Source organism: Osmerus eperlanus, chromosome 14 (assembly GCF_963692335.1).
Source record: "Osmerus eperlanus chromosome 14, fOsmEpe2.1, whole genome shotgun sequence".
In the NCBI taxonomy this organism is placed as follows: Eukaryota; Metazoa; Chordata; class Actinopteri; order Osmeriformes; family Osmeridae; genus Osmerus; species Osmerus eperlanus.
Window position 1 is genome coordinate 380,339 of NC_085031.1, and position 23,325 is coordinate 403,663.

Consider the following 23,325-nt stretch of genomic DNA (forward strand, 5'->3'; position numbering starts at 1 on the left):
GAATGATAAAATTGCTCGCAGATCGATCGAGCCTCAATGCAAAATTTGATTACATCGGACTGAAGCATGGTTCCAGAGTCTCATCATCCACCTCACTAAATAAAGACGGTTCTACACCAAATTTGAATATTTTTCTAAGAAAGTCAGCGACCGGATATATTTTATAAATTATTTTAAAGTGAGTCTCTTTGAATTTTGGGGAAATGGGCCATTTAATGAATTTAAAATGTTTGTTTTTTATGGACAATGCAACCATATTCGGAACCTGTACACACAATCCTCTGTTATGAAAAAAATATTTAGCATCACTAATATATGTTTTATCACATTTACTGTCAAATAAAGTACAATCATTAATAAAAACATTTGGTAAAGTTGGTAAGGGTCTTATTCTTACATATAACAATGTGCTTTGAACTAACTGTAATAATGGTATCGGTATTGCTTTACAGATCTTGTTGTATTCTCTATAAGTACAGTTTAAATTATATTTGTCGAAGAAAGCTTTATATTCCAAAAGGTTACCAGACATCTATAACATCATTCACAAACACAATGCCCTTTTCATACCAATCATATTTAAACAATGATTTCCTATTGATTACAATGACCCTTGTTCCATAAAGTTCACATTTTTGAAGATAGAAATTTTTAGGCTCGAAGTTGATTGGATCGACATTTTTAAACTAGAATTTTTTAGGGGGGCTCGAATTTGAGCAACCTGAATTTCCGAGTCTTGAATTTTGGGGTCAGATTAGTTTTTTTCATTGAAATATATATTCATATGTGAATTCGGTGTTGTTTAAATTTCAATATTAAGTATTCAATGCCTTTTAAAATTCAAAACATTATGTCACTGATTTGCTTCCATACAAATGGCAGCGCATCCTCTGCTGACATCCTGAATATGTGGACCAGAGTGACTGTCAAGCTCGTGTGAGCAACTTCCGGGTCACAACACAAAAATCAATGCAAAATTGAGAAAGAAGATTTCCACACACTATTTTACTTCCCGATTTCCATGTTTAAGCACATCAAAGAAAATCTGATAACGGGTCGTTTTTTCGTTTTCTATTATCGAAACAAAAAACGGAAAATGGGTAGTTTTCCGTTTTTTGTTTTCCTATTTCTAAATGGTAGTCGGGAAACTCAATTTTGGAATTTCAAAATGAAAATTCATTGGCCGCAAAGTACACGGACCGATTCTACTGCCCATCTGCTTGTCAATAGTGTTGCTACAAAGAATTTCAAATTGCAAGACCAATTTGCTAATTTAATTGCCAATTGAAAAATATTTCCATTTGAATAGAGTTCAAAAAACCTTAGCAATATAATGGGCATTCATACTTTCATAAAAAATATTTGAAATAGGCTTAGCCTAACTCAAACTGAATTGAGTACTGCATTGTCATTTTGCACATTGAATAGACTATTGAAAAAAAGAATTCCACTTGAATAAAGAGTGTAAACTTCCATACACAGCGCAATTGGGATTTCGTCTGTAAAAATAATTTTCTGCCATTGCTTTACAGGAAGTGGAAACTGCCTGACATTATCCCAGGTTTCTTAATCCTAATCCTAACAGCCTACATTCAAGGATCTCGAACAAGCCTGATCTAATTTACTGCGCTGGATAGATGAGCAAAGCATAGCTCTCAAAGACAAGGATGAAAGAAGAAGCGCTTTGCTTAGAGCTGACAACGTAGTTGCGCAGCCAGTGTATGTTGTTGCATTGTCATTTACAGCTTTTTATTTAATGAGGTTGCAAGTGAAAAACTGCGGAATTGCAAACACAGACAGGGAGAGACAAGCGCTACGGTTAAACATATAACGCTTTACCCAATTTAGTTGTATTGCAGAAGGAGAAACTGTTTCCTAGCAAACATGGGGAACAGGGGGATGGAAGAATTGATTCCTATGGTGAACAGAATGCAGGATGCTTTCTCCTCCATTGGTCAAAATGCCACACTGGACCTACCTCAAATCGCTGTTGTCGGTGGACAGAGTGCCGGGAAAAGTTCGGTGTTGGAGAACTTCGTGGGAAAGTAAGTAATTTAGTTTTCCTGTGCCTGAACTTCTTTTTCTGAGTAAAGCCAGTCTACCGCAATTATTTTTTGCATCCAAACCCAGCACCATTTGAGCCTACCTTGTCGTAAACCTCAAAAATAGTAACGACACAATTGGCTGTCGATTTTGTAAAACCTCCCCTAGTAAAACTCTTGAGGAAGTCTTGCCACGTAATTTACTCATAATAGCAAAAGGGGTGGTTTGTATCATTGATAAAATAAGAAAGTACGTCTAATACCATGGACATGCAATTGTAAATGTCCTAGTGACACAGTAAATGTCTCCTGAATGTAAAAACGGCAGTATTTTATTTATCATGTAAATTGTCTATTCAATATGGTAACGATTTAACAGTTTAAAATACAATTGTGGAGTATTATCTTATAATGTGTGCATTGTTCTGATACCTGGTTAAAAAAAAAGAATGAAAAAAAGAATAAGAAAGCTTTATATGGTTGTTAGATAGATTTGGTCTTTACTGACCTTGGGATACCGAAAGGAATAAAAGAGACAGGATATACACATTCTTTGATTTGATTTAACTATGATCCCAATCACTCACTGTGCAAAGAAATCCTTCAAACTGTCTTTCCTGATACTGTTCTAAGATTTCCAAGACCGAAGTTTGATATGGCAAGCCTCGCAATAGCAATTAGAGCAAATGTTTGCTGTAGTATTGACAAAAGGAGTGCTGACTAGCTGACAATCATGTAATCTGTGTTTGCTATCTGTCTCAGGATGGGCTGCCATCAGTTGGAATTTCTTGGTCACACACACAAAACCCTGTACTTGAATTTGGTTTATATGAAGAATATCTCTCTCATTCTCTAATCTATCTCACACACAACACAAAAGTGTTTATTTGACACTACCCCACCCTGTTTCTGTCTGTTTTTCCTTCTACCCCCCGCACACAATCATTTAATAATTTATCTCTACTAGGACTTAGTCTGTTGCCCTTCAGTAATCCTCTTGCCGTCAATCCTTTTTACTTTCAATAGAAACAATCGTCACTCAGAGAAATACAGAGGAGGAAAACCTTCTTTCAATCTAGGCTTCGTTCTCATTGCTCTGTCCCTTATCTTTCATTGTTATATCCTTTTCTCTCTTTCATTTTCTCTTCTTCTTACTCCCCATGGGTTTAATTAGCTGATCACCTGCAGGTCTGGATGACACTTACCAGGGACTAATAAGTGGGGAAGTTGCATTCAACAAAGACCATATAATTTAGTTTGTTTACTTAGGTTTACCTATTGTACTGAAATCAGCCATGAAATTTATATTATGGACCCACTCTCTTTATTTTTGGCTCAGAGTTATACACCATCATTAAAGCATAAATAGTGTACAACTATGTACTCTACACTCACACTATGTCTATTGCTGTATTCCTCTTGCAGGGATGAAGTGAAATGGGGCAGATTTTATATATACTTTGCTTTTAACTGTGTTTAAAATGGCTTGGGTTAAGGAATAAAAGTCAAGTAATAGTAATAGACGTGTAGGAGTAACAGTGAGTGAACAGAGAGCATAGTGGAGAGGGATCTAAGGTTGTCCTGACACTACTCAACAGGATTATCTCTAATCTATTTAAAGTCCAAAGCATTTTAACAACACGCAATTTCATTGGTCCCTGGTGTCTGATAAATCTGGATGTTCCGGGCAGCTACATGCTATTTTATTGGTTATTTCACTTCAAGACAGTAACTGTGGTTGTCCACATAATCAACAACAAGCAATCTCATATTTTTAGCCAGGAGACTTCCTAGATAGTGAAATAATCATGCCATCGCACCATGTCTGTAATAGTTGAACACAAAATATTTAATAAAAAGATATACATTATATAATATGAAGCTATACACTGTATGATTCATGCAAGTTTTAAATGCAGCCTTGTATTCAAGGAACAGATCCATGTTCACTACAACCGTTGTAGAAATTGCCCTGTTATTGCAGAATGATCATGTGGGCTTCTGTGTTGCTTACATTCCCTGGAAATCTCTACTATAATGTGAGAAATCTCTATCTGTCTGTGTGTGTGTGTCTGTCTGTGCAAGATTTATAGTGGGATTGTAGGGCAATGATTGTTTAACAATTTGCTTGAGAACCGGGCAGCGTGCAAATTTGTAGTTTTCAGAACTCAAAGACGTGCGTTTTGAGATCCCAAAAAAATTATGGTAACACTTTATTCAAGTCCTATGCATAACGCATTATACATGCACTCATAATTATTTACAATAGTTAGAATTGAGTATAAGCAGTTATTGACACTTGCAAAGACTAATTTCTTGTGATGTTGTATTACCAATACTCAAAATGCATTATATTTATCATTGTAATGACAGAGAATGTACAGAAATATAGTGCATTATGCAGCATTATACTTATCAATACTGTGATATATTTAACACTAGAAGCGCCAAGCCATTTTCCCTACTTATAGTCTACAGACAGGGGCGTTGTTACTGACATGTAATGATCGCTAGATGGCGCTTGTTGCTAGCCTGGTCCTAACCAGACTCGTACATTTCATTTGTACAGAGAGTCTGGCCTCGCTCCATTGACAAGCGTTGACTTCCTTGTAGGCGGGTACTCTGTTGAAGTTTAAAACTATTGGATCTGCCCGCAGCCACTCTGATTTGCCATAACCAATCGCTAGCGTTCGCCTTAGCCAATTCCTTCACCACTACTGTAACAGAGCTATCTGCCGTAGCTGGAAAATCAAACTGTTCCCGAACCCCGTGGGGAGGAGGGCCACAACATCATGGCCACCAACAAAACTCAGCAAAACTTGTTCTTGCTCCGGCTTTAGCTTATGGATATTCGTCAGCGTTGCTACAACGGACCGAATGGCTTCGCTCGCATCTTTCTCCGCCGCCATTACGGAACTACAACACAAACTAGCGCACGACATCAACGTCATCGTTCTCAGCCACTCCCTCTCTTTGCTGATTGGCCGGTAGAAAATTAACCGGAGACATCTGACTTACGTACCTCATGGCCAGACGTAGTACAGAAGCAAAATCAAAATTGAGCGGAAGTACGTAGGAGGGCAGAGCCAGGCTAGCTTGTTGCAAGGAGCAAAGACACAATCTTAAAATGAACGTGCCTTCGTTTATCTGTCATTCATTTCTGTGTTGTTAGTTTGTGATTATTTCACTACAGCAGTGGCGGCTGGTGAAAATTATTCTAGGTGGGGCTGTGAAATATATTCAGTCAATTCAGTAACCATCCTATTACAATTGAACACAAACTGCATGATACAAGGTCTCTGTGAAATAGTAATTATTTAATTAATGCACACAGCTATAGGCGAATGTCCACATTTGTGGACTATAAATATCATTACACTCAGTTCAGAAATATTATAAACCACGGACATCTGGGAACTTGAGCCAGATGTCTCCCTGGTATTATTAGGAAACACAACACAACTATTACTGTAAAACTAAATATTAAGGATTTATAGAAAAATTTAACACAATCAATTATCTTTGATAGAACGTACCTGTTCTTATCCACTTCTTCGTTGTTTCCTCACCCCAATCCGGTAACCTTCGTCCAGTTACATAGCGATATTGTCTCTGCCTAGCATGGCTAGCTTGATTGTATTCTCCATGTGTGCCTTTGTGCACTTGTTTTGTTTTCTCAGATACATGTTTAATGTCCGGAACTCCTGTAACAGTCCATGCTGTATCTGTTCCGAATGTTATAAAAATCAAGCACGGGAAGCAAAATAAGGCATTGATATGACTGCATCCAGCTAGCCAGGCCTTTCTGTTGTAGCTTACCAATCGTGGGAGAAACCTCTTGTGTATGATTTAGCTCTAACCTTTTCGCTCGCCTGTTGTGTAATTTTGATTTCAGGTTGATCTGGGCCAAACTCTTTTATTTTTATTTTCTGACAGAATTTGAGAACGGCTGAAGTCCGGTCTGGAGTCATTCATTTTCAATAACGTTAAGTAGTCCCTACAGTTGCAAAATCACTTCTATTCACCTTATTCCGGAAGTCACGATGGGCGCGGCCATCCGCGTATTCTAATTTCCGGTTTAGATACTTTCCGCTTTATAACGGTACTAAAAGAGAATGTCTTAAACAGGCTCTGGTACTAATTTAAGGCTAATAGAGATGCCCAGCGTCAACTGTGCAGTTCGTGGCTGCCATAACAGCTGGAGAAAACGGAATCAGACCCTGTATTATCATTGTTTTGACCATGGAAAGAAGAGGTCCGAGTGTTGTGGGCCGACATTTACTTTGCACCGACCTCCAACCAAAGTTGAGGATCTGCGTCCCTGGCTGAAGGCGCTGAATTAAAAAAAAACACTGAAGTTTCCTTTTGTCTGCTCATATCACTTGCAACATAAAGTGTGTAATAAGAGATAAACTAGCTATATTTTACATTTAGTCATTTAGCAGACGTTCTTATCCAGAGCGACTTACAGTAAGTACAGGGACATTCCCCCCGAGGCAAGTAGGGTGAAGTGCCTTGCCCAAGGACACAACGTCATTTGGCACGGCCGGGAATCGAACTGACAACCTTCAGATTACTAGCCCGATTCCCTAACCGCTCAGCCACCTGACTCCCGTCAGTTTTAGTATGTTTTAGTGTTCTCAATTTATGATATTAGTAGATACAAGATTATAACCAAATGTATAGGCATGGCTGTGAGCAAAACAACTGCTGCAGTGCATCTAAATGTAATGTAAAGCTTTAGCAATCAAATTATTTAATAGATGCATCTTTCTAATTGCCATTAGATAGGAGGGAAGATTACTAGTGCACACCCTATATCATGTAAGTTTTAACACGTTGCATAAAGCTTGTACCAAAGACCCTCGATGAAAAAGTTGTTACTATTTATTATTACAGCACAATTAGAGTAATTTGTCACTCATACATTTGCAGTTTATGGCTAGTAGCAGAGACCTGATGTAAAAACTAGAGCCTCAAGTAGATAAACAAGAAGCTAACGTTCTACTGCTAACAATGTTAGCTGGTCGGTTTTGCGGGGGAATCTCAAATACATGTACTGACTGTAAAATTAATCACACGACAGAATTCTAGAGGACCTAAGCTTTCAAACAAGGTATAGCAAATGCATATGCCCTGCAGTGAAATCATTACAACATCTTATGTTTGTGGCTAATGTAACGCCTGCTTATCGCAGCACAGCAGAGCGCAGGGCAGCGATCTGACCGGCAAACGAATTATATAAACACTTAAAAGTTGTTTTCAAGCCATCCAGTGAAAGGGTGTATTGTTGACTTGTTGTAGCACACAAACATAGCACATCCGGGACAAATCCACCTAATTATTTAATATTTTAGCAGTGGGACTTCTCGGCAGTTCTCCATTGAATTGAATGACATCCCCGGTAAACCGGAAGTGCCATTAAAACGGAAGTGCAAAAATATGAAAAAGTGGGCGGGGCAGAATAAGGTGAATAAAGCCGCAATCAAATCTTGCTCCTGAGCACGTTTAAGCTAAAGGACTTGTTGCTATTACAGCATGTCCAGAATAAGCTTCGAAGAACCGAACAATCCAAGATAATGACAAATCGTCAACAATCAAATCCAGCTAATTGAGTTAGCAACGTACGAAGAACAGGCCCCTGTTATCGACAAATCCTAAACCCTGATCTGTGCAGAAGCCAGATGTAAAGAGAGACAAGTCTGCTGTAGAACTCATCACTCCCCCGAACAGGTAGAGGACTAGAGACTACTACCAGAGCCTGTTTAAGGACAGCCTGCCCACTCCCTATTAAGCCCCGTTGTACCGAATTTTGTTGCAGTTCCACCAGAGTTCCACTGGGAGTGATCGCGGTCGAGTGCAAAATGAATGGGAGTCTATGGAGCTAAACGGCTACATTTGTCTCTTTCACCTGATTGTCATTGATAACTCTCAGATTTGATTGTAGTTTTTGCATGTTCAACATGGATTATAGGTCGAAAGTTGAATGAACGAGTACTTATGTCCTTTCGATTTCTTACAGGGTGAGTCGTTGTTGCCCATAATACGCTAGCATTCTGCTAATGAATGCTGATTGGTTAGTGAAGGACTGACTACGACCAGAGATCCCGCTTGATGGCATCCGAAGTGTAATCAGAATGTCAGAGCATTAGCAACATTAGCAACAACATTAGCAAGCCAAAACTCTTTCTAGCATGTGTATTGACAAGTAGAGCCTAACCTGTCAGCTGTGTTGTCGATGCATCGAGAGAAAAAAGGAATTGAACAGAGCTTGCCATAATTCAGTATCTCTGGCCGTACAATATGTATGACGTCATTGACATTGTAAAAGGCTTTTTAGAACAAAAAAGCGACTTTAAAAAATTTAACACCCAGCAGTGTGTATTTGTTTTGCCTCCCCTTTCGAATTCAAAATTACTAGAAAAAAAATTATATCCTGAGAAAAGTGGATTTTGAGGGGTATAGCTCCATAGACCTCCATTGATCCATTGATCCAAGATGGCGCCGATGATGGCTGCCTCGGTCGTTAGGTGCGCTCTTTTTTGTCTTGTTTTGTCTGTTAATTCAGTGTTCTGCCAAGATTTCCGGGGTTCTCTAACAAGAGAAGTACTTCTAAACATCAGGACTACAACTTTTCTGCTTCCAGTGGCAGAATTAGTGGGAATTATAGTCAAAGCCACCCTCGGCTTTGTCCTAGCAGCGAAGCGTCGTAGGAGAGGCAAACGAGCCGGTGCTCTGGTGCGACTCCGTCGGCGTGGGGCACGCACAGCGTTACCGGGGATATTTCTCTCCAACGTGCGTTCACTGAGCAACAAACTGGGTGAACTTTAGCTACTGGTGTGGAAAAACAGAGACTTTCATTCATCTTCCGTTTTGTGCTTTACGGAGACATGGCTGAGTGAACTGATCCCAGACTCTGCGCTACAGCTAGCAGGTTTCAAACTGCTGAGAGCGGATCGTGAACCTGTGCTCTCTGGCAAAACGAAAGGCGGTGGTATTTGTTTTTACATTAACAGTGGCTGGTGTGAAGATGTGACAGTGATTCTGCAGCACTGTTCTCCTGATCTGGAATCATTTTTTATTAACTGTAGATCTTTTTACTCGCCACGAGAGTTTGCATCATTCATTCTGGTTGGCGTCTACATGCCTCCGCAGGCTAGCGTCAACGAGGCTCAACGTGGGCTCGCCAGCCAGATACTGAGTGTGGAGCATGAAAATCCGGATTCCTTGGTTATTGTGCTAGGCGACTTTAACAAAGGCAATCTCACTCAAGAACTCCTAAAATATAGACAATTCATCAAATGCCCTACCAGAGAAGGAAACACCTTGGATCACTGCTACTCTACAATCAGCAAAGCATACCATGCGTTCCCCGAGCAGCACTGGGTCACTCTGACCACGCCATGGTCCACCTGATTCCTGCATACAGGCAGAAGCTAAAGCGCTGTAAGCCTGCTGTGAGGACATCAAAACAGTGGACCAGTGAAGCTATGGAGGATCTGCGGGCGTGCTTGGACTGCACTGACTGGGACATGTTCACGACTGCTACCAATAGTCTGGATGAGCTCACAGAGGCTGTGACATCATACATCAGCTTCTGTGAGGACTGCTGTATACCAACACGCACCAGGGTAAGCTACAACAACGACAAACCCTGGTTTACAGCTAAACTCAGAAGGTTGAGGTCAGAGAAAGAGGCCGCGTTTAGGAGTGGGGACAAAGACAGTTTCAAGGAGTCGAAGAACAGGTTTAGCAAGGCGGTGAGGGAGGCTAAACGACTGTACTCAGAGAGACTAAAACACCAATTCTCTGCAAACGACTCTGCTTCTGTCTGGAGAGGGCTCAGGCAGATTACCAACTACAAGCCCAGAGCCCCCCACTCCACTAACGACTCCCGCCTGGCCAACGACCTGAATGAGTTCTACTGCAGATTTGAAAGACAATTGGACAGTCCTGAACTACCCCTTCCCACCCAGGAGGCCTCCCACCTCCCCCCCTCTACAGTGACGACTCTCTCCATTCAGGAGGGTGAAGTTAACAGACTTTTCAAGAGGCAGAATCCCCGCAAAGCAGCTGGGCCGGACTCTGTCTCTCCAGCCACCCTCAAGCACTGCGCTGACCAGCTGTCTCCAGTGTTTACCTACATCTTTAACACCTCCCTTGAGACATGCCATGTGCCAGCCTGTCTCAAGTCCTCCACCATCATCCCTGTGCCCAAAAATCCAAGGCCAACAGGACATAATGACTACAGACCCGTCGCCCTGACCTCTGTGGTAATGAAGTCTTTCGAGCGCCTGGTGCTGGCACACCTTAAATCCATCACTGACCCTCTACTGGACCCCCTGCCTTTTGCCTACAGAGCCAACAGGTATGTGGACGATGCAGTTAACATGGCCCTCCACTTCACCCTACAGCACCTGGACTCCCCAGCATCCTATGCCAGGATCCTGTTTGTGGACTTCAGCTCTGCCTTCAATACCATCATCCCCGCCCTGCTTCAGGACAAGCTCTCCCAGCTGAACGTGCCTGATTCCACCTGCAGGTGGATCAAAGACTTCCTGTCTGACAGGAAGCAGTGCATTAAGCTGGGAACACAAGTCTCTGACTCCAGGTCCATCAGCACCGGATCACCTCAGGGCTGCGTCCTTTCTCCTCTGCTCTTCTCCCTGTACACCAACAGTTGCACCTCCAGTCATCCGTCAGTCAAACTCCTGAAGTTTGCGGACGACACCATCCTTATTGGGCTCATCTCTGGTGGAGACGAGTCTGATTATAGGTGGGAAGCGGCCAACCTGGTGACCTGGTGCAGCCAGAACAACTTAGAGCTCAATGCTCTTAAGACAGTGGAGATGGTTGTGGACTTCAGGAGGAACACAGCCCCACTCACCCCCATCACCCTGTGTGACTCCCCAGTCAACACTGTGGAGTCCTTCCGCTTCCTGGGCACTATCCTCTCCCAGGACCTCAAGTGGTAACTGAACATCAGCTCCTTCATCAAGAAAGCACAACAGAGGATGTACTTCCTTCGGCAGCTGAAGAAGTTCAACCTGCCAAAGACAACGATGGTGCACTTCTAATCAGCCATCATTGAGTCCATCCTCACCTCCTCCATCACCGTCTGGTACGCTGCTGCCACTGCCAAGGACAAGAGCAGACTGCAGCGTATCATCCGCACTGCTGAGAAGGTGATTGGCTGCAATCTGCCTACCCTCGAGGACCTGCACACCTCGAGGACCCTGAGGCGAGCGAGGAAGATTGTGGCCGACTTCTCCCACCCTGGACACTCCCTGTTTCAGTCACTCCCCTCCGGCAGAAGGCTGCGGTCCATCAGGACCAATACCTCACGCCACAAAAACAGTTTCTTCCCTTCCGCTGTTGGCCTCTTCAACAAGGCCAAGGGACCACACTGACTCTAATGACTTCCTGCTTAAAACACACTGCTTTTTGCACTGCATTACAAAATTGTATCTTGTACATTTGTATTTTTTGTAATATTTGTATTTTTGTATTTTTTTATTGTAATTTACGGCAACTTATATTTTATTTTATTGTATATTTAATTATATTCTAATCTCACTTAGTACTGCTAGTTTATGTACCCTTAGTATAGATAGTCCACATATTTAAATTTTAGGTCCCTATATGTTTATTGTATGCACCTTCCTGCCAAAGCAAATTCCTTGTCTGTGCAAACTTTCATGGCGAATAAATCCCATTCTGATTCTGATTCATTCTGCACTCGACCGTTAGTGCCCCCATATGGAACTAGAGTGGAACTGCAACCAGTTCAGAACCCGAAAGTTTCCCGAGAGTGGGAGTTCTCCCCATATTAGACATTCTCTGCTACTACTACTACGACTTTTGAACAAGGTCACATGCCGCCCTATTTTAACCTTTGTGACCTCTGACTGCCTCAGCTTAACATCATTGGTGCCGACATGTATGACAATGTTCTTGCACCTACCATAAATGTGTGCACCATGTGCCTTAGCTCTGGCCTTTGCCCTTGTGCTAGCCAGCACCCTAGATTAGCTTCTATGTCGGTAGCTCTGGCCCCAGGGCCGTGTACTACAAAGCAAGTTCAACACGTCCAAGATAAATTCTTGTTATCTTGCTTCACTAAGCCTAACAATCGCAATCGGGCTAAGCAGTATCACGACGGGTTATCAACTCCTTAACTCAACCCAGGATTCCCCACTTGAGCGACGAGCACGTTCACATAAAAAGGGGCGTGTTTGCCAAATACGACCAATTACAAACATGGACAAGCCTAGAACGCCGTACTACACAAGAAGAGCAAACATATATTTTACACAAATAGGTTAGCCACACTGTTGCCACTTCCAATATGTGTGAGAAAATTGCAGACTCTGAACGCTGTCCTACGATGCTCTAGTCAGTCCAGTAATGCTGTGATTGCAGGATCACAAAACATCTTTTCATCAAATCAGTCATTTGCAGTCCTTGCAGTGAAGTCATTCTACTCAGAGCCACATAGGCCATAGGTTGGAAGACACAAATTTATGTTTTAATGTGTTGTCATTCCTTGGGCTTTGTGAGTTGTACATGCAAAAGCCAACCTGATGGGAAACTGCCTGCGAACCACTCCTTTTTGTTTCTGGTTTTCCTCTACCCTCTCTATGTACACCAAGTTGCCAGCATCACCAGATGAATACCGATACCCCTGTCCTGCATTTGGATTGTCCAGCACAAGCCCAAGCGAGTTTATAGTTGTAGCACCATTCGCTCTCTAGGCGAGTATTCCAGCAATCTTTGGCAAATGTCCCATTAACAAGCCCGTCTTCCACATCTACGTTTCTGGTGATCATGATACGGGCACCTTCAGCTGTGCAGCGGGGTTTGCTGAAGGATATAAATACTTGATCTATAATCTAGTATTGTTGACGGGACACTACAATATTGGGGTTAGGACACAGAGGAAACCTAGGTTAAATATGTAACAATCAGTCGTATGAAGGAATGAATTCTTTCCAAGTGTAGAGCGGATCAGATAATGTGAGGTAATAGATTACATGAGTTTAAAATGATACACAATGATTTATTGAAATAAATGGGACTATCATGAACAGTAATGGATATTGCCATTGGTTTTAGTAAGATTTGTAATGGCTAACAAATGTAACGATGGGGACAAACAATGTAACAATAGAAAGGACAGGAGAGAGAATCAGGCCTTATCTTGAATTTCTGGAATCTCGTGGTGAACTAACGATAGTCAGTTCACATGTAGTCAATCAAACAAGCACAATGCAGTTTGTCGGTGTGTTTGAAAGCGGGTCCGTAGTCAAACGGGTCAGTGTAGTGAGATCACAAGTCTTTCGTAAAATATTTATAGTACAATGCTGAGGTACTTCCTTTGTCTCAAACGTATTCAGCAGTTGTTGTACAGAGACTTATCAAATTAAGCCAGAGGAGAAGCGTTGGCGACCATTTGTCACTAGTTTTTATAATCCAGAGAAAAGGGGGAGTGTCTTGATGCAGGTAAGACAGTTCATTTGTCATTTCTTGGCTTGGGTGTGTCTAAGATAGTTCACAGATGAGTGTGAACTGCAATGCAACTTTAGGAACGATCTTAGAAAGGTTTATACCTTGCATATACTTCAGAATCTATCTATACAACATTGATAAATGTATAGATTTTGTTTTGTTACAATAAAGTTGATATCAAAGTTGACTGACTTAGTATAACATGAAAAAAATTTGTTACAACACATCAAATACATCACACAGAAAAAAGATAGAAGGGTGGCACGCAATATCACACATTGATCCTTATCATCCCTTAAGTGTCCTTCAGCAGTGTAGTCCAATGTTTTGTACCATCATAACTGTAGCGGGGTTTGCTCGTTTAAGATTAGCAATACTTAATTTATAATAAAGTATGTAGTTCTTGTGGGCACCACCTCTTATTGTTAAAGGGATAGAGGAAACCTTATTGAATAATATTTAAATAATAGCCTTCGTAATAATCAGTCTAATCTTGAGTCGTGAATTCTATGAAAGTAGAGCAGATCAGATAACGTGAGTGATACGCGAATATTATACACAATGATTTATTTAGGAGAATGTAATTATAATGAACAAATACCAGATAAGTTATGGGTTAGTCAGAGTAGTACAGTGGCTGGATGCAAATGAGGGCGAGCAACACAATGGCTGTGTAGAGCGCGTGTAAAGGGGGGGGGGAGAGAGAGAGAGAGGGGTAGGCCTTTGTGGGAACAATGGACGAGCAAGGGCAACAAACTTAGCAAGGGTTAAGCTAACTCATTTGTAAAATATAATCAAACATCAACAATTTAATCACAACATGCCAATATGTCACAGGTAAGAAATATTGCAAATCGTAGTTACTTTTGTCGGTTTGAAGAAAGGTAGAGTCAATGGTTTCGTTATCGTCCAACGAAAATAGAACAACGGAATCTTTGGCCAAAGTTCCGGGCGCTCAGTGAATTTGCAGGTTGAGAGGAAAGTTTAGAAATGTAGCTAGCACTTCAGTTTAATCCTACGAACAAGCGGGGGTGATTGTACGTTTGGGGGTTTTATACTCCAAAGGAAAAGGGGGGGTCCCCGTGAAGGTGACCTCTTTCATTGGTCAGTTTTCCCCCACCTGGGCGTCGTCCTGAGATCTGCCTAGGTGTGAAGTGGTTGATAACTTTTCAGAGTTCAGCTATTTCAAATGTCCATGTATTGCTTATACTTCGAAATATAACAATACAACATTAATAAATGGTTTAGTTTGTAGATTAGAATCATTTTGATATCAAGATTGACTGATTTATCATAACAGGGAAGGAAGTTACATTAAAACATCAAATTATGTCAACACAGCATTAAAGGGAAAGCATACATTATAACACATCAACTACTGTCATTGAAATAGTGTCCATGAGCCATGTAGTACTTGAGAATATGTTTGTAAATCCTTTAAGAAAGTTATTCCTTGTAAATCCTTTGTTCTGATACTGTGGGCCGTGCGGCCTCTGTATCTGACCCCATGCTGGGTCAGAAGCTTTGAAGCTTCTCCTCTGGGAGAAGGACAAAGGGGGAAGACCCTTTCCTTGTCGGGGGTAGGAGAAGGTGTGATGGTACCGTGCTTTGTCTGTGGACTGTGCTACATATCCCCCTGCTGGCAACGTCCGATGATTCGACGTCGTCGGGCTGTTGGCACGTAAGAAGAGCAGAGAACAGACAAACACGACAGTACGATAGCACTTCTACTGGACACATTGGCATGAGTGGACTCTAAACAATGTAGGAATCAATGGGGCTAACTTGGGTCCTATTACTAAGTTTCTCTGGGCTAAGGTTCTATGCCTAAAAATGAAAGGAAATAAAAGGAAAAAGGAAAGGGAAAGAAAGGAGAAAGATTAAAATAAAATAAAATGATAGGAGTGGGAGTGGGCTTTGACTTCCTGGAGTCATAAACCTCATTTGTCAGGGGCCAGGGTAGTTTGGTTATGAGGCGTTGTAGCCTATTATTTTGACAGTACCTCAAGGTCATTCATGTTGGGTTTTCTGGTAACAGATTAAAAATTTTGATAGATTGGTGGAGCCATATTTGTCTCATGACAGTATTTTCCTATTATTTTTGGTTTAAAGGAACATTCATTCTTGAACTTTGAGGCATTTTGGCTAAGGCACCTGTTGTGCACTTGTTTCGTCAGCAGTTTGACAGGGTCAGGTTGCTGGTATAAGGCCAGGCCAGGCCTCTGTGCATGGCCTGTTGTCCCCGCGAGTAGTGATGATTTCTTTCTTCCGGGGGTTGTGCCAGCTTGTTGCAGCTGGGGTGCTTCTTCTGGGATGCTTGGTCGCCATAGTAGGTCTTCCTACTTTCTGCACTCTCATCCAGTTGGCATCATATGACTTCTTTTGGACCTGTGATGCTTCTCGTCGCAGGTGGGTTTCTGATGGCACCCGATGGTCATGGCGTTGTGTTGATTTTGTTTGAATCTTGTGTCTTGATGGGTGAGTGGCGTAGCTCTGGGGCGGTCTGGAGCGGCCATCTAACTCATGGATTCGGTCCTCTTCTGAGAGATGTGGATCAGACGTGGAATCTCCCCCCCCTTCCACTGTGAAGACTGTGTTTTGGACTTCAGGGTGAGGCAGTGGATAGGGCTTCTCGACGTTTGTCCACATCTGGTTTCGTTTGAAGTCAATGAGGGGTTCCAGTCTGTTGAGTAGATCGTGTCCAATCAGCAGCTTTTCGGTCTCAAGCGGTGAGACATGGATGGGGTGGATTAGGGACATTTCCCCAAACGTTAGCTTCAAGTACAGCGTCTCTGTGACTGGAGCTTTGTTCTGGGTGAAGCTTGTGATGTTGAATTCACTATCTTCACTTTTAATCCATCTTCTGTTTGACCTGGCTATTCCTTTTAGCTGAGCGGCCAAGGTGGGTGCAATCAGGCAGATTTCTGCACCCGTGTCCAGCAATCCTTCGCAGGGCACTTCATCTTCAAGTGTGATGGGGACATAGCTTCGGTTAGCTCTTCCTTTTCTGGAAAGCTCACCCAGAAATGTGTGTAACTGTGGGGCTTGTTTGTGTGTTGTTGTTTCTGGAGGTCGTCTTCTTTTGGGTTTGTGGTGTTTTTGGGTCTTCTTCCTTTTCTTCCATCCAATGGGGAGCATTTGAGGTGTGTTTTCCGTGTTGGGGCCTTCTAGTCATGCTGGTTCTGACGGATGTCGTCCAGGGCTGTCGTGTTCGTTTTGGTACGGTGTGGGTCTTGTTGAGTGGTTTCGTGTTTTATAGGAATGTTGCTTGTAGGCGGGTCTGGGTTCATAGGGTCTCTGGAGTTCTCTTCCTTCTAGTTGTAGGTGTGAGTCTGATTCCACCACATGGACATTTGAGTCTTGGGATCGATTGTTGTTCGCCCATGATTTATATGCCATGTCCCTCAGCTGCAGAGCCGTCATGGTTTCCTGGTTCGCGAAGGTCGTCATGAAGGGTTTTATGGATTGGGAGAGGTTGTTGATGAACACTGACTTGAACATGGGAGTTTCTTCTCCTCCGGGTTGGTTTTCTGTTCCGAAATAGGCTTTCCGGAGCCTCTCGTAGAATGTCTTTGGGTTTTCGTTGGCCTTTTGTTTTGTGTGCAGGGCGGTAGTGCAGCAGGAGCCTTTACTTTCTGAGTGCCAAGCCTTGAGGGTTCGGCAAGCCATGTCATAGCTGTGGCGTTCTCCAGCAGGTTGCCTGTCAAGCAGGGCTCTGATTGAGCTGGAAGAGGTGTTCTTCAACAGGTACAGCTTGTCCGCGTCTGTAGCTGTAGGCAGGCGTTCGAGATTAGAGTTCAGTTGTTCTAGATACATCTCAATGCTCTGAGTGGGATTGTCTGGATCGAACTTCTCTATGTTCCTGCTAATTTTCAATAGCAGATCTAGTGACACTGCTGGTGGCAGGTCATGCATTTCCCATGCATTTTGTGGATGGGCTGGGCTTGAGGGTTCCTCATCATCCCATCTGTTCGGGGCGGTGGTTTGACCGCGACGTTCAGGTTGGAATTGTTGCTCCATTTTCTGGTCATCCAGTCTTCTGCTCTGCTGCTCCACATCTTCTGTTCCCCTCGTTCTTCGTGGATTCGTGTCAGCTTGGTACAGAGATTGGCTGGGAGGGGATGTATCCCTATATGGTCTTCTTGTTTCATACTCGGAGTGGAGGGGTGGTTCCGGTGAGTACAGCTGTCTTGGGTTCTGGTTTCTTGAATGCCGATCTACTTCTCTGTCGTCTCTTCCCCACCTTCGGTCGGTGTTAGGGTCTTCTGTGGACTGGATTGTGGCGTTCGCCTTGTTCAGCTTACGAATGGTAGATAGCAGTTCAGTTCTTGTTTCCTGTAACTCCTCCTTCATTGTCTCCCTGTCAGCTGTGATGTGTGAGAGATCTTGGTCCAGGTGTTGGAATTTTGTGTAGAGAGTGTGCAATTCTTCTTTAGCTTCATCCAACATCTTAATTGTGTTTTCCATGAGGGCGGTTGAGTCCTTTTTGCTTTCTTGAACCCCCTGCATTTCTTCTTTTAGGTCTCCCAGTTCCGTGGCGAGTTCCTTGTTCTCTTGTTGAAGTGTTTCCCGGATATCTTGTTCAGTTTCTTTCGCCTTGAGGGCATCCCTGAGGGTTGTTTTCTGTTCCATTAGCTGTTGTCTAGCTCTATCCAGTTCTCCAGTCAGGTCACTGGTTTCTTGTTCCATTAGCTCCCGTCGGTCCTGTTCCTTTTCTTTTTCTTTGAGGGCATCTTTGAGGGCATCTTTGAGGGCATCTTTTTCCATTAGTTGTGTCTTAGCTCTTTCCAGTTCAACAGCCAGGTTGCTGGTTTCCTGTTCCAATCGTTTCCTCTGCTCTTGTTCTCTTTGTGCCGCCTTGGTAGCATCCTCTCGATCTTGAAGAGCTTGTGCCCATTGTGTTTTGACATCTGCAATTGATAACCTGAGTTGTGCAGCATAGTTAAGACCGAGGCTGGATATGCATTTGATGGTTTGGGGTTTGTCCAATATTTGGCCCACATTTTGTGCGACAACTTCATGCGTCTTCTTGGTGATCTCTTCGAAAGGTAGTCCGGTCAGAGTTTCCACATATCCTGGGTTTTCTTTCCTGGATAGGTAGACCATCAGTTTCTCAGCTTCCGTGAGGTGAGACATGTTTGGTTCGGCTACTGGAAGTTATTAACACAATGCTATTGTGATAATGTTGATAGGCACTTTAGTTTTGTAGTGGTTCTCTTTTTGGCAGCAATATATATACTTTTCTTTTCCTTTTTTTTTTGTTTACCAACTTAATATTAAAATTAAAATCAGAAGTTAATATTCAAAGATTAACAATCAAAAACTGAGATTAATATTCAGAAATTAAAATCAATATTAAAGTCACCATCCAGGATCAAAGATTCAGAAAATAAATAAAATTGTTTACCAAATTAATATTAAGGTTAAAATCAGAAGTCAATATTCAAAGATTAACAATCAAAAACTGAGATTAATATCCAGAAATTAAAATTAATATTAAAGTCACCACCCAGGATCAAAGATTAAAAAAAATTGTTTATCAAATCAATACTAAAATTAAAATCAGAAGTTAATATTCAAAGATTAACAATCAAAAACTGAGATTAATATTCAGAAATTAAAATTAATATTAAAGTCACCTTCCAGGATCAAAGATTCAAACAAATTATTTATTCTTTTAGGCCTATATTAAATCTTAATTTCAGTAATCTTGTTATAGTATCTATAAACGATTAGAGAATTTAGATTGAGTAGCTGTTGATTTGTTTTAGCCTAAACTGGACTGAGAAAGTACAATGTATTTAAATACTATAGCACATTAAGTTAGCCGGTTTAGCTTGTAGAATCAAACAGATAATGAACTAAATTGTTGCTGCATCTATAATGTAGCTTTAAATTGGGCAAGGGTTTTACATTCACCTCGAATTGAATGCGAAACAGTGAAGCTTCTTTTCGAAAAGCTAGTTTATCAATTTCGGAATTGTTTAACAATATTGTGGCAGTACAGGCTGCGTTGTTCGGCTACTTCCAAACAAAAGTCCTTTTGGACTGATCGCAGATAGAGTGGGCAAACTAAAAATAATACACTTTACGTTTAATTATTATTTAGCGATTGTTGTTAAAGTTGTATATTGATGAGGGATGAATAGGATTACAGTACAGTATGGTCAACAACGCCGATATTCTGACAACTTCCACTTTTAAGTGCGCGGAATGAAAATCAAATTACAGGTCTTTGTTCACGAAAGGTAACTATTTCCGGTTAAGCAACAATAAAGGTCCTTAAATAAGCAGCTTCTCCTGTCTCAATAATTATTTTACTGTTACTTTACTGATTCTAGAGGTTGAGTGTTTACATTAATGTTGAATTACATGCAAAACAAAGTGAAGCTTTTTCCGAAAAGCTAAGTTAATCAATTTACCAATTGTTTAACAAGGTAGAAGCATATAGCTTAATGTAGAGAGCTGCGTAGTCTCCTTCAAAATCAAAGTCCTTTTGGACTGATCAATGTCTGTTATCTACCTCTAACTAGACAATGGCAACTTATCAGTTGCTTGGTTGATTTACTCAACCCAAATGGCCAACACTACTATAATACACCTTTCCGAAGCGTGTATGGTACCAAAATAGTAGTGTTGTGACTCTATAAAAAGGATCTTACGCCTTCATGTAGAAGCGCTGCCTTTGTAGTTTCACAAGATGAAATGAGACGGGTCGCAGTGTCACTGCGCACGCGCGTACCTCCGCTCAAGTCTAGCTTTTCCGAAGCTAGTTAGCTACACACATGTAGCCAATTGTTCACGACAAAGCCAATTCAATGAGTACACAGCACAGTATTCAAACAGTGTTTAAAACCGTAGCTATCTGGGGGAATAGTTAAATACAACGGAGCGTTAATTTAACCAAAAGGGTGGGAGGGTGGGTTTCAGACGGAAAATGTATCTCCGTTATAGATCGCTCATTTCAATCTGTTTCAAAGCCTATCACGGGGCTCCAATATGTAGCGGGGTTTGCTCGTTTAAGATTAGCAATACTTAATTTATAATAAAGTATGTAGTTCTTGTGGGCACCACCTCTTATTGTTAAAGGGATAGAGGAAACCTTATTGAATAATATTTAAATAATAGCCTTCGTAATAATCAGTCTAATCTTGAGTCGTGAATTCTATGAAAGTAGAGCAGATCAGATAACGTGAGTGATACGCGAATATTATACACAATGATTTATTTAGGAGAATGTAATTATAATGAACAAATACCAGATAAGTTATGGGTTAGTCAGAGTAGTACAGTGGCTGGATGCAAATGAGGGCGAGCAACACAATGGCTGTGTAGAGCGCGTGTAAAGGGGGGGGGAGAGAGAGAGAGAGGGGTAGGCCTTTGTGGGAACAATGGACGAGCAAGGGCAACAAACTTAGCAAGGGTTAAGCTAACTCATTTGTAAAATATAATCAAACATCAACAATTTAATCACAACATGCCAATATGTCACAGGTAAGAAATATTGCAAATCGTAGTTACTTTTGTCGGTTTGAAGAAAGGTAGAGTCAATGGTTTCGTTATCGTCCAACGAAAATAGAACAACGGAATCTTTGGCCAAAGTTCCGGGCGCTCAGTGAATTTGCAGGTTGAGAGGAAAGTTTAGAAATGTAGCTAGCACTTCAGTTTAATCCTACGAACAAGCGGGGGTGATTGTACGTTTGGGGGTTTTATACTCCAAAGGAAAAGGGGGGGTCCCCGTGAAGGTGACCTCTTTCATTGGTCAGTTTTCCCCCACCTGGGCGTCGTCCTGAGATCTGCCTAGGTGTGAAGTGGTTGATAACTTTTCAGAGTTCAGCTATTTCAAATGTCCATGTATTGCTTATACTTCGAAATATAACAATACAACATTAATAAATGGTTTAGTTTGTAGATTAGAATCATTTTGATATCAAGATTGACTGATTTATCATAACAGGGAAGGAAGTTACATTAAAACATCAAATTATGTCAACACAGCATTAAAGGGAAAGCATACATTATAACACATCAACTACTGTCATTGAAATAGTGTCCATGAGCCATGTAGTACTTGAGAATATGTTTGTAAATCCTTTAAGAAAGTTATTCCTTGTAAATCCTTTGTTCTGATACTGTGGGCCGTGCGGCCTCTGTATCTGACCCCATGCTGGGTCAGAAGCTTTGAAGCTTCTCCTCTGGGAGAAGGACAAAGGGGGAAGACCCTTTCCTTGTCGGGGGTAGGAGAAGGTGTGATGGTACCGTGCTTTGTCTGTGGACTGTGCTACAATAACCGTCCGTCAATTCCTTTGTTCTGGCGAGCAGAATACTGGCAAGGTTTGGCCATTTCTCTGCGCCCCTCCTTGCGGGGAAAGAGATGTTAGGTCTGGCATTGCTCCTCTGGTAAAAGCCCTTGAGGCTCCACTCGAAAGATAAGGCCATCATATGACGTGTCATAAAAGTCAGTTCTCTAACTCAGCAGCCTACCATGGAAGAACTGGGTTGATGAATTTGGAATAGTGTTGAGGTGGACTCTGCTACAGCTGCTTGTAGCGTGTCAAATCAAATCAAATTTATTTGTATAGCCCTTTTTACACGCAAGCATGTCACAGAGGGCTTCACATATGCCCATAGAACTGCCCCTCAACCAACCTAAACCCTCAAGGAAGACAAGGAAAAACTCCCCAAAAACTCTCAACAGGAGAAAAAAAATGGAAGAAACCTTGGGAGGAGCAATTCAGAGAGGGATCCCCTCCTCCAGAGACGGTTGGTGGGAGAGAGGAGCAGAACACAGGCTAAACATAGTCATACAGTGTCGATGGGTTTTTAAAACACCAAAATCCATTATTCAACTTTATAGATGTAGGACAGGACCGGGAGACTCGCGACCAGGTCCAGCATTGGCTGACCGACGACCAGGCAGGTGCTGACAACTCAAACCCCCCACACCACAAGGGATGTGTGTGGGGGGGGACAGAGAGAGGAGAGCAGGGATTAGAGAATGCCAGGAGCAGCTAACAGTTACAGTCATAATAGAATGAGATCCCCACCGGTCAAGTGTGGACTGGTGCAGCAATTTAACAGAGCAAAAAAGGGGAATTTGATGCAACTCCACACACCAAGACAGCGACAGCCCCCCTCATTTGGAACATGAAATCTGTTCCAGGGGAAGAGAACTCTAAAATAAGTTATACTTAAAGAATAAGGATGGAAACAACCCGTCCCGTTGCCTCCAACTAGTAACATACTTACCTTTAACAGTCGTAGAATTGACTAAACAATAACGTTTTTAACCTAATTTTAAACGTCGAAACAGTATCAGACTCCCTAATTGAGACGGGTAGTTTATTCCAGAGAAGAGGCGCTCTATATGAGAACGCCCTACCTCCAGCTGTTTTTTTCTTAATTTTGGGAACCACCAGATAGCCGGCATCTTGAGATCTAAGTGTCCTTGCGGGGCAATAGGGTGCAAGGAGACCGGAGAGGTACAGTGGTGCCAATCCATGCAGAGATTTGTAGGTTAGTAGTAGAACTTTGAAGTCAGCTCTGGCTTGGATAGGGAGCCAGTGTAGAGAGACAAGAGTAGATGTTATGTGATCAAACTTTCTTGTTCTGGTCAATAGTCTAGCAGCAGCATTTTGCACCCGCTGTAAATTTTTTAGGTGGGTAATTGGGAGGCCAGAGAACAAAACATTGCAATAGTCCAATCGGGACGTAACAAATGCATGTATTAGTTTTTCGGCATCATCCTTTGAGAGAAATTTTCGTATTTTAGCAA

The 23,325-nt window shown here is 41.9% G+C and overlaps 1 protein-coding gene across 1 annotated transcript in view; it reads left to right on the plus strand.

The window, feature by feature from the left end:
- The first annotated feature begins 1,405 nt into the window (after positions 1 to 1,405).
- dnm1a (dynamin 1a) overlaps positions 1,406 to 23,325 on the plus strand; it is a 286,115-nt gene continuing 264,195 nt past the window's right edge. Inside the window, exon 1 of the mRNA XM_062478483.1 lies at positions 1,406 to 2,045. Within this exon, the coding sequence (XP_062334467.1) occupies positions 1,885 to 2,045 (161 nt within the window). The 5' untranslated portion in view covers positions 1,406 to 1,884. The remainder of the gene's footprint in view (positions 2,046 to 23,325) is intronic.